At 35.0% G+C, this 12,194-nt stretch overlaps 1 protein-coding gene, 1 long non-coding RNA gene and 1 other non-coding gene across 3 annotated transcripts; 2 read left to right on the forward strand and 1 right to left on the reverse strand.

Moving 5' to 3' along the window:
* The first annotated feature begins 392 nt into the window (after nt 1-392).
* On the forward strand, nt 393-2,685 carry LOC131172687 (probable LRR receptor-like serine/threonine-protein kinase At3g47570). The gene is made up of 2 exons (XM_058134196.1): nt 393-2,624; nt 2,680-2,685. The coding sequence occupies exons 1-2, from the start codon at nt 393-395 to the stop codon at nt 2,683-2,685; spliced, it is 2,238 nt and encodes a 745-aa protein (XP_057990179.1).
* A 15-nt stretch (nt 2,686-2,700) lies between these two features.
* On the forward strand, nt 2,701-3,488 carry LOC131173286 (uncharacterized). Its single transcript, XR_009143541.1, has 2 exons — nt 2,701-2,732; nt 2,855-3,488. It is a non-coding gene; the product is annotated as an uncharacterized LOC131173286 (long non-coding RNA).
* Nucleotides 3,489-5,016: 1,528 nt separating this feature from the next.
* LOC131173678 (small nucleolar RNA R71) lies at nt 5,017-5,123 on the reverse strand. The gene has a single exon (XR_009143990.1). It is a non-coding gene; the product is annotated as a small nucleolar RNA R71 (small nucleolar RNA).
* Between the last annotated feature and the right edge of the window lie 7,071 nt (nt 5,124-12,194).

Raw genomic sequence — 12,194 nt, forward strand, 5'->3', positions numbered from 1 at the left:
AAAAAGAATTGGGTGGGTTTATTTAACAACATAAGCGAAGCCAAGAGTCACAGGGATAATTGCCCATTTGAAAAATTCATTGATAAATGTATTTTATTTTATTTTTTTAATTTTAAAATATTTTAAAATATACTTGTTATATATTATTATAAATATCATATACCAGTAAAAAAAATAGTCAATGCAAACCATTTTGAGATAACTGTTCTAAGTCAAGCTATATTACTTACTGTTGTAATGCGTATAGAAAGTTAGGAAGCACATATCAATTTATAACTATTTTTTTAAATTAGTTTATTACTATTCTTATGGACTTACGGTGCCTCTATAAGTATCCAACTAAAACCATAGACAAAAAAAGAAAAAAATTGAAGGCAGCTTCTTGTTCAGAAATGAGGAGCTTGAGAGTATCCTTTCCCTTTTCTATGGTATGCATTGTCCCCTTATTCCTTATTATGCAGCTAAGCTTCAAAGCTCCATCCATTGATGTTGCCAGTGCCACAACCGCTGGTGGGAATGAGACGGATCATCTTGCTTTGCTAGAATTCAAAGCAAAGATTGTGCATGACCCTCAAAATGCCACTAGTTCATGGAACGATTCTGCCCATTTCTGCAACTGGGAAGGAGTCACATGTGGTCGGAAACACAAAAGAGTCACTATCTTGGACCTTAATTCTAAAGGCTTGGTGGGTACTTTGTCTCCTTACGTAGGAAACATGAGTTTTCTTAGGGAGATTACCCTCTACAACAACAGCTTACAAGGTGAAATCCCTTCTGAGCTAGGCCGTTTGTTCAGGTTGCAAGTTTTATATCTCAACAAGAACTCTTTTGAAGGGAAAATCCCGTCCAACTTGTCTGAATGCTCCAACATCATGTTACTTGGGTTAGCTTACAACAAGCTGGTTGGAAATATCCCAGTGGAGCTTGCCACTCTGTCTACGCTCAGAAAAATTTTAATTCATTTTAATTATATGAGCAATGGCATACCTCCATTTCTGGGAAATTTTAGCTTACTAGAAGTTTTGTCTGCCGGTGGCAATTTCTTTGGTGGAAGTATCCCAGATTCCTTGGGCCAACTCAAGTACTTGTCAGCTATTGCACTTGGTGGCAATAATCTCTCAGGTATCATCCCTCCAGCCATTTATAATATTTCCTCCATCATCCTCTTGAGTGTGGCTAATAATTCGCTTCATGGAAGTCTTCCACCAAATATAGGCCTCCTCCTGCCTCATTTGCAGAAGTTGCAAATGTGGGGAAACCACTTTACTGGATCCATTCCAGTGTCATTATCAAATGCCTCAGAACTGTTATACATTGCTTTACTAGATAATAATTTCACTGGAAAATTAGATGTTGATTTTGGAGGACTGCAAAGACTTGGGGAATTAAATTTGCACGGTAATCATCTTGGAAGCGGGGGCGATAACAGTTTGGATTTTATCATTTCTTTGCTGAATTGTAGCAATTTGAAATTGGTTGAGATAGCTAGCAATCAGTTTCAAGGAGTGTTGCCAAATTTTGTGGCCAATAATATATCTACACCAATTGAATGGCTAGCAATGGAGTACAATCAAATAGGTGGACGCCTCCCTCCATGGTTATCAATGCTTGTTAGCTTATCGCATCTGGATATAGGATTTAACCAAATTACAGGCACTATTCCCATGGAAATAGGTAGCCTCTCAAGACTACAACGATTATATCTTGACAGTAACAGATTAACTGGACCAATTCCTCCATCCATAGGAAACTTATCATTGATGGAGCTTTATTTGAGCAAAAACCATTTACGAGGTGTCATCCCTTCCAGCCTTGATAATAGCCACACCTTATTATTTTTAATGCTTTCTCATAACAACCTTAATGGGACCATACCAAAACAACTTTTTGCTACCCAATCCATGCTAGTTTCCTTAGCACTAGATCAGAACCATTTAGTTGGATCCCTCCCGTTAGAAATTGGTAATTCATTCAATTTGAATGAATTGGATATATCCCAAAACTTGTTGTCAGGCGAAATTCCAATTGATATTGGCCGATGCAATAGCCTTTTGACCCTTTACATGCACCATAACAACTTTGAAGGTACCATACCTCCATCTTTTGCTTCTTTGAGAAGTCTTGAAAAAATTGATCTATCTCACAACAATTTCTCTGGTGAGATTCCAAAATATCTAGAGAAATTTAGATTGGAATATATCAATTTGTCATTCAATAATTTTGAAGGTGAGGTTCCCATCAAAGGAGTTTTTGCAAACTTTAGTGCAATATCAATTGTAGGAAACAATAGGCTTTGTGGGGGTATATCAGAACTACAGTTGCCAAGATGCCCTGTTGAAGGATCAAAAAGAAGAAAATTCCATCTTGTCAATCTAGTTGTGATCATCATGTCATGCATCTTTGGCATAAGCATGCTGTCAACTGCCATGTATTGTTGGTTCAAGAAGAAGAAAAGAGGGCATTCTCCTGCTTCGCCACAAATGAAGTCATTTCAGAAAATTTCGTATCAAATGATTCTCAAGGCAACAGATGGATTCTCTTCAACAAAATTGATTGGTGTGGGAAGCTTTGGATCTGTCTATCAAGGCTCTTTTGCAGAGGATGGGGTAACCTTTGCAGTGAAAGTACTCAACCTTCAACAACGAGGTGCTTCAAAGAGTTTTATGGCCGAGTGCAAAGCCTTGAGAATTGTACGTCATCGTGATGCATGCATTTTATATCATCATTTAGGAGTAATTTTTGCACATAATTTACCCTTATTCATAGCTATTATTTTAGATATTAGTATATATTTAGTCAATTTTACAATTTTCACATTTCTTAGTTTAATTTTTGGAATTTATTTGTTTTGTAGGTTAAATCTGGAGAAATTTGATGTATTTTGATCAGAGTAGCCATTTGGAGGAGATTAAAATCGAATTGCAAAAAAAAATTTTGAAGTTGAGAAAAAAAAAAATGGCCGAGAGCGACACAACCCGCGACACAACTGACTCGGCTTATGTCGTTTTTACTGGAAAATAATTGACGTGGCATTTCCGTTACTCCAGCTTTTTACCTCACTTTCTCTAGATCCTTCCCCCTTTTACCCATTCTAGAACAATCCCTTAGCCTATATAAAGACCCATTTTATCACTTTCTTGGGATATAGAGAGCATAGAGAGCATAGAGAGCATAGAGAGCAAGGGAGGCATTTTTAGAAAGATAGAAAGAGGGAAAGGGAGGAGCATCTTCTGCATCTTCTTCCAGCAGCAGCAAGGATCAAGTTTCTGCACTTTTCTGCAGAGATCCTGCTGCAAATTTGCTGGGTTTTCCTACCCCTTTTAGCTTACATTTCCATTATTTCTTCATTTCTTCATTTGGGTTTGTCTTTAAACAATGATTTGTGAGTAGTTGATTGAGATTCTAGAGATGGGTTTGTAAATATTGATTTGTTTTGTGGTTTTGAACTGATTTAGCCATTTAAATGAAGATTGTTATATTTTGATTTATTGCTTGTGTGTTTATTTCCTTGCTTGATGAATGGGCCCTCATTAAGTTAAGTTTTAATCCTTAATAGATGGACTGAAAAGTGAATATTGGGGATGGATAATCTTGCAATAAACTTTATTTTCTTGGTGTTAGAAATAAGCTAAGAAGATTAAGGGGAACTTTCCAAAAATCAATTAGAGCATTAATTGGGTTTTTGTTAGATTTGAAATACCGTGAAAACAGGGTTTGATTTAATGAAAACCAATTTTGAGATGCTTGAAAAGGGTTTCAAAAATTTAAGAATTGATTTCCCTCAAAATTGCAATTCTCATGTGTTTGGCTAAATTAGGGAAAAACCACATGCAAACAATATTGAAAATCCAATCTCTAGAATCAATTTATTTTTCATTGAAATTAGATATAAATCCTCCAAACCTCTTAAATAGCAATTTAAATTTAAATCCAATTTAAATCCAATTTCTATAATCACTTTATTTTTATTTTTATTGAATTTAGATTTAATTTCTCTCAATTTCATAAATAGATATTTCAAATTAATTTTTGGGTAATCTAGTTTAATTAATTTTAGTTAATTGATTGATCTAGTTTTAATTCCTCAAATACCAATTTTAATTCCAAATTTCATTTTACATCTTTAATTTTTGTCTTAATTTTAATTTTTAGATTTTATTTTTAATATCTTTTAATTTTTGTCATTCTAATTTGCTTATACTTTTATTTCCAATTTAAGCACAATTCCCTGTGGGATCGATATCAATTTTTAAAACTATACTACTGTGACCCGTGCACTTGCGGACACCGTATCAAGTTTTTGGCGCCGTTGCCGGGGAATTGTTTGTTTTTAAGTTGGATTTTAATTGTTTTAAGCTAATTAGAATTTTTATTTTCTTTTATTTTCACTATTGTTCCTTGTGTTTTTCAGGTACTTTTCTTGTTTATGAGACGATCGAAAAGCACAAGTGATACTGAATTGTTGTTCAACCTGAAATTGAAAAATTACATCGAGCCAACAAAAGGAGTACAAGAGAAGAAAAGAAGCAGAAAAAGAAGAACAACAAATATTTGAGCAAGAGGAGACAATAGAAAATATGGAGAATCAAAATAGAGCTATTGGTGGAAACAATGGAGCAAATGAGCAAAACGGGCAAAATGCTGTGGTTAATCAAAATGATCCTCAAAGAAGATCCATGTTAGACTATGCTTTTCCTAGATGTACTGATGTGAGAGATATGAGACCTATTATTGGAGCTAATCAATTTGAATTAAAAAGCGGTCTTATTCAAATGGTTGAATTCACAATTTGGAGGTAGCCCACTTGAAAATCCTCATTCTCATTTGAAGAAATTTTTGATGATATGTGGTACACAAAGACAACACGAGTTTCGATGAAGTTATTCGCTCACATTATTTCCATTTTCTCTTGATTCAGCATTGGAGTGGTATGACTCACTCCCACAAGCTATTATAGCTACTTGGGAGCGGCTATCTCAAGCTTTTCTATCTCAATTTTTCCCACAGGAAAACTACTCATTGAGGAATTTGATGGTAGCTTTTAAACCAAGAGATGATGAAACTTTGTATGAATCTTGGATGAGATTTAAGGAGCTTGAAAGGCAATGTCCTCATCATGAAATACCCAAATGGATGATTGTTCAGAATTTCTACACCAGAGTTACTCCAGCCATAAGAAACACAATTGATTCACAAGCAGGAGGAGATTTCATGAGAATGACAAGTGAAGAATGCTATGATCTATTAGAGAAGATTGCTCACAATACCCATTTATGGGGAAATCCTAGAAACACTTGAGCCAAAGAAAGTGGGATCTATGAACTTGACTCGATTAACTACATGAATGCAAAATTTGATCGATTGACTCGGCTTCTTAGTGATTTTTGCACAAAGGCAACAACCTCAACTCTTACAACTATGCAACAAGTTGCCTTCACAAATGGAACTCAAAGTTGTGGAGTTAATTATTCTTCTTATGGTGATGATTATTTGCAAGAGCAAGCTGCTTATGCAGGAGGTTATCAACAAAAACCTATGGGAAATTCTTATTTTAATATGAACAACTCAACATGGAGACCACAAGCAACTTATGCTCAACAAGGCCAAAGCTCAAAGTATGCTCATAACCAGCGGTTTATGCGTGAGAACAAGCCTCAATTTCAGCCTCAATTTCAGCCCACAAGGCGGCCACCACCTGGATATCAAGCAAGAGCACAACAATCCCTTCCATCCAATGAACCGAAGCCATCCTTGGAGAACATGATGGAGAAATTTTTTGCTGAACAAAGCAAGATGAATAGCAAATTGGAGGAAGAAATGCAACACATGAGACAAACCATGGATCAATTACAAGTCCACAACCGCATGTTGGAGACTCAATTGGCGCAACAAGCAAGCTCATCAGAAGCAATTCCTATGAAACTACCTAGCCAACCACAAAACCCTCATGAACAATGTAAGTTGGTGACCTTGAGAAGTGGTAAGAAAGTAGGTCAAGAGAGTGAAAACAAGAGAGAAGAAAAAGAAAGCACAAAAGAAGAAAATTCAGTTGAGAGCAAGAAAAATGAAAAAGAAGAAGAAAGCAAAAGTGAGCAAGATGAGGAGAGAAACCATACATCCCACTGAACCTTACAAACCCACCCTTCCCTACCCTCAAAGATTCATCAAGCACAAACTAGACAAGCAATTTGGCAAGTTCCTTGAAGTGCTAAAAAAATTGTATATCAATGTGCCATTCACTGAGGCACTATCCCAAATGCCGAGTTATGCCAAGTTTTTGAAGGAGATTCTTTCCAACAAGAGAAGGCTAGAAGATTATGACACCATCAATTTGGGAGAGCAATGCAGTGCTATAATCCAGAAGAAGTTACCTCCCAAACTCAAAGATCGGTGTGTTTTCCATTCCTTGTCATATTGGTGATAACTGTGTGGCAAATGCCTTATGTGACCTTGGAGCTAGTGTCAGCCTAATGCCTCTTTCAATATATGAAAAATTGAATATGGGAGAGTTGAAGCCCACAAACATGTATCTCTCATTGGCTGACCGTTCAATTAAGTATCCGGAAGGCATTCTTGAAAATGTGCCTATCAAGGTTGGAAAATTTTACATTCCGGTGGACTTTGTCATTTTGGATATGGAAGAAGACACAAAAGTTCCTATCTTATTGGGAAGACCATTTTGGCAACATTTGGTGCATTAATTGATGTAAAGGGTGAGCAATTGACACGTAGAGTGGGAGATGATCAAATGATATGAAACATCAATCCAGCCATGAAAAGAAAACATGAAGAAGTTGAGTATTGTTTGCGGGTAGACATTATTGATGAGATTGTTCAAGAGCATTTCAGAAAAAGCTATCCACAAGACCCACTTGAAAATTGCTTAGTCCATGGTGGGAGCATTGATGATGATAACATGGCTATTTTTGCGCAATACTTGGAAAGCTCTCCACCACATCCTGAAGCCACAATTTTTCAACTTGAAGGAGTGCAAAATTTGGAGATCAAACCACCATCATTAAAGGTAGAGGATGCCCCAAAGGTAGATCTTAAACCTCTTCCTTCCAACCTCAGGTATGCTTTTCTTGGACCCAATGAAACATATCCTGTTATAATTAATGCATGTTTGACTAATATTGAGAATGACAAATTGTTGAGAGTATTGAGAGAATATAGAAGAGTTTTGGGTTATGCAATTGATGATATAAAAGGAATTAGTCCAACAGTTTGTATGCATAGGATTTTCCTTGAGCCAAATAGTAAACCTTCCATTGAACATCAAAGAAGATTGAATCCTACAATGAAGGATGTTGTGAAAAAGGAAATCCTAAAATTACTAGTCTTTGGAATTATTTACCCTATTTCTGACAGTGAGTGGGTTAGTCCTGTGCATGTTGTACCAAAGAAAGGTGGGGTGACAGTTGTTAAAAATGAAAATAATGAATTGATACCCACTAGAACTGTTACAGGTTGGAGAATGTGCATAGACTATAGGAAGTTGAACAATGCCACAAGAAAAGACCATTTTCCTCTTCCTTTTATGGATCAAATGTTAGAGAGATTAGCCAAGCATTCATTCTTTTGTTACTTAGATGGATATTCTGGTTTCTTTCAAATTCCAATACATCCGATGACCAAGAAAAAACTACCTTTACATGTCCCTATGGCACCTTTGCATATCGAAGGATGCCATTCGGATTGTGTAATGCGCCTGGCACATTTCAAAGGTGCATGATGGCTATTTTTTCTGATTTTATTGAAGAAATTATGGAGGTCTTCATGGATGACTTTTCAGTATATGGAACTAATTTTGATTCATGCTTGACTAATTTGTCTAAAATCTTGCAGAGATGTGCTGATAATGATTTGGTGTTGAATTGGGAGAAATGCCACTTTATGGTCCAAGAGGGAATCGTTTTAGGGCATTTAATCTCAAAAAGGGGAATTGAAGTGGATAGAGCCAAAATAGAAATTATTGAAAAAATGCCCCCTCCAACCACTGTCAAAGGAGTGCGGAGTTTCCTTGGACATTATTGGTTTTAACGTCGATTTATTCAGGATTTTTCTAAACTTGATAAACCCTTAACAAATCTTTTGAATCATGATGTTAAATTTGATTTTAATCAAGATTGTATGGTTGCTTTTGCAGGTTAAAGACGGCATTAACAACGACTCCTATCATGCAACCCCAGTTGGACTTTGCCATTCGAAATTATGTGTGATGCAAGTGAGTTTCTTTGTTGGAGCCTTGCCAGCGAAAGATAGAAAACCTTATGCCATTTACTATGCAAGCCGAACCCTTGATGAAGCTCAAGTCAATTCGCCACAATCGAAAAGGAGTTCTGGCGGTAGTATTTGCACTCAATAAATTTCGTTCTTATTTGGTCAACTCAAAGGTAATTGTTTTCACCGATCATGCGGCAATAAAGTACTTAATGAGCAAGAAAGAAGCTAAATCTAGGTTGATTAGATGGATTTTATTACTTCAAGAATTTGATTTGGAAATAAGAGATAAAAAGGGTGTTGAGAATGTGGTGGTGATCACCTTTCTAGGATAAAGCGAAAATAAAGATGATGAAATTGTGCCAATTGATGAATTTTTCATGAATGAGCGATTGTATGTGTTGAATTACGCACTTCCATGGTTTCTTGATATTGTGAATTTCTTGTCTTGTGGTGTCTTGCCACTGATTTATCTTGGCAGCAAAAGAAAAGATTCTTGCATGATGTTAAATTTTATTCTTGGGAAGAACCGCTTTTGTTTAGGAGATGCAATGATGGAATAATTAGAAGATGTATACAGAGGAAGAAATGCATGATGTTATTTACCATTGTCATTCCTCTGAATATGGTGGTCATTTTAGTGTCTCAAAAGCTGTTGAAAAGTCTTGACATCAGGTTTCTATTGGCCTAAAATGTTTAAACATGTGAGAGACTTTGTAAGCAAGTGTGATAGGTGCCAAAGGGTAGGCAACATTTCCAAGAGAGATGAGATGCCCCAACAGTCCATATTAGAAGTTGAATTATTTGATGTGTGGGAATTGATTTCATGGGGCCATTTCCATCTTCATATGGGAATAAATATATCTTAGTAGGGGTGGACTATGTATCTAAATGGGTAGAAGCTATAGCTACACCTACCAATGATGCAAAAGTTGTGGTAAAATTTACGAAAAAATTTGTTTTGACCAGTTTGGTGCCCACGTGCCATGTCGGTGATGGTGGTAGCCATTTTTGCAACCACCAATTTGAAAAGTTGATGAGAAAATATGGGGTAAAGCATAGGATTGCCACACCATATCACCCTCAAACAAATGGCCAAGTAGAAATCACAAATAGAGAAATCAAGCAAATCTTGGAAAAGCGTCAATAAGTCAGAAAAGATTGGTCCCTTAAATTAGATGACACTCTTTGGGCATATAGAACAGCATTTAAAACCCCCATAGGAACTACACCTTATAGGTTAGTTTTGGGAAATCATGCCATTTGCCCGTAGAATTAGAACACAAAGCTTATTGGGCCATTAGAGCAATCAATTTTGATTTGCAAGTGCTTTGGACATAAAAGACTTTTGCAACTTGATGAATTAGAAGAATTGAGACTTGATGCTTATGAAAATGCTAGGATCTATAAAGAAAGAACTAAAAAATGGCATGATAAGCATATCAAGAAAAAGGACTTAAAAGAAGGAGATTTGGTTCTCTTATTCAATTCAAGGTTAAAATTTTTTCCAGGAAAATTAAAATCAAGTTGGTCAGGTCCATTCAAAATTGTGAAAGTTTTACCTCATGGTGCTGTGGAAATTTTTGGTGAAAAATCTGGTAATTTCAAGGTAAATGGACAAAGGTTGAGGCATTATTTAGCCGGTGAGCCAATTGAGAAAATAGCAACTTGCTATCTTTCTCATTCTCCATGAAATTTTGAGTAAGTATGGTCAAGCTAAAGACCTAAACTTAGCATTTTTGTGCATAACTCCCAATTTTTCTTTCATTTGTTTTAAGTTTTTTTATATACTCCTTATTGAGTTTAACATTGTTCTAATTTCCTTGTGCAGTTGGGATACAATGCATTGCAAGCAAATGAGCATAAAAAAAAAAAAAAAAAAAAAAAAAAAAAAAAAACATTTCATGTCTTTAATTTCATTGCTTAATTACTTCATATTTTGAACTTATTTTGCTTGTGTTGTTTTTATTTTACTTGAACCATTTACTTATTCAGTTTTTTTTAGTTCCTCATAAAATACATTTTTCTTTTATATTTTTAGTACATTGCTCACTTGCTTTTATGTGCTACTTCGGATTTACACTTGATGGCTATATTTTTGATCTTAACTTCCTATTCCAAATTTTTAGATTAATCGATTTAATTAATGGATTCCATTGCTTTTTTCTTTTGCAATGAGTGCAGCAGCTGTCCAAATTTTATCTAATTAAATTGGCTGCACTTCAATGAGGTAACAATTCTCATCTCAGCTTGTGTCACTGTCAACACAAGTTGTGCTATCGCTTATGCAACAGGGTAATAATTCTTTATGCACATATGATCTACCCATTTTCGCACATTATCCCATTCCATGCACTCTTCTAACATTGAGGACAATGTTCATTACGAGTATGGGGAGAGGGTAAATTTTTGCAAAAATTATTTTCCTTTTTCATTTGCATATAGTGACACATTCATTACTACGTATATACACTTGCATATAGCCTCATATACTTAGTTACGCATACTTAGTTGCAATTAGGTTGACTATACATTTACACTCATGCATATCATTCACTCATTTAAAATTTTTGAATTTTTAAACGATCTTTGAATTCCATAAGCCACTTATTCAAGCAATCCACTTGCCTTTAGATGGTTAGTGGAATGAAAGTTCCAGCTGGGTACAAAGTCTTAAGCATTATTCTTTCTCTTACTTAATAGCTGAAAATTAATATATCAATTTAGGTATGCAGTGCTAGTTAGTTATTTTGAGTTTTGAGTGTCTGGATAAGCCTTTAAGGAAGAAAATGGTCATTGTCGTCTCACCATTCCTAGAACAAGCATCTTAGATCTTTCAAAGCGAAATTTTTAACTTGCATTTGATAAGAATATGATTTAGGCATTCCTTCATATTTTAAATCTCACATTTAGCCTTAACCTACCTCAATTTCATTTTAACCCTTGCAAACCCCCTTGAACCTTAATCTCCTAATTTCTTTGGAACCCAAATCATTTACCTAGCCATTAAACCTAAACACTACCACCTATCTATGAGAATAGTATTTTAGCAATTAAGTGCATAAAAAAATGATAATGATATAAAAAAAAAAATAATAATAATAATAATAAAATAATAATAAAAAAAAAAAAATCTCGGAGGATTGAAACATCTTGAAAAGTGCTAGAGTAATTGTCAAAAGTTGAAAAGGTCACCAAAATATCCCAAAGGTAATTTTGGGTGTGACATGAAATAGGGACACATACAAAATCAAAATAAAATAAAATAAAATAAGCATAAAAAAATAGTCCCTTTGTATAATCATTGTGATAGCACTTGAGATTCATTGTGAATTTCTTTCCTCTTGATATAAAAAAAAAAAAAAAAAAAATATTGGATGCACTTTGAGTTTCATGATTAATATTATTCTCATATTTTGTTTACCTTATTCCCTTTCTTTGTTAACCACAATTTTACCCTATTAGACCCCATTACAACCCTTAAAAAGACCTAATGATTCTTTGAAAAATGCTTGTTACATTAGTAGAGTTAGATCTTTTATGCTTGCATATGGGTTTGGCAATATAATCTTCCATACATTACTCACCATCTATTTGAGACACATTGGCTATTTATTTCATTTAGGTTTGTTTTGGCACAATTGACTCTTGTAGTTGGTTGGTATTTGTTGCTTGGGTTGATTGGTTAATTCTTAGCTATTCTGTAATAGTTGAGAGTGCTTGCTTCATTCTTTGTGCTTTTGCTGGTGGGAATTTGGAATGTTGGTGGCTAGAGGTAAGTTGGTGGTTTGGATTAGTGAATTTTGTGTTTTCAAAGACTGATTCTATTCCCTTCCAAATGAGTTTTAATGAAATTTTGCTTGAGGACAAGCAAGAGTTTGAGTATGGGGGAATTTGATGCATGCATTTTATATCATCATTTAGGAGTAATTTTTGCACATAATTTACCCTTATTCATAGCTATTATTTTA

Source organism: Hevea brasiliensis, chromosome 14 (assembly GCF_030052815.1).
Source record: "Hevea brasiliensis isolate MT/VB/25A 57/8 chromosome 14, ASM3005281v1, whole genome shotgun sequence".
NCBI classification, from domain to species: Eukaryota; Viridiplantae; Streptophyta; class Magnoliopsida; order Malpighiales; family Euphorbiaceae; genus Hevea; species Hevea brasiliensis.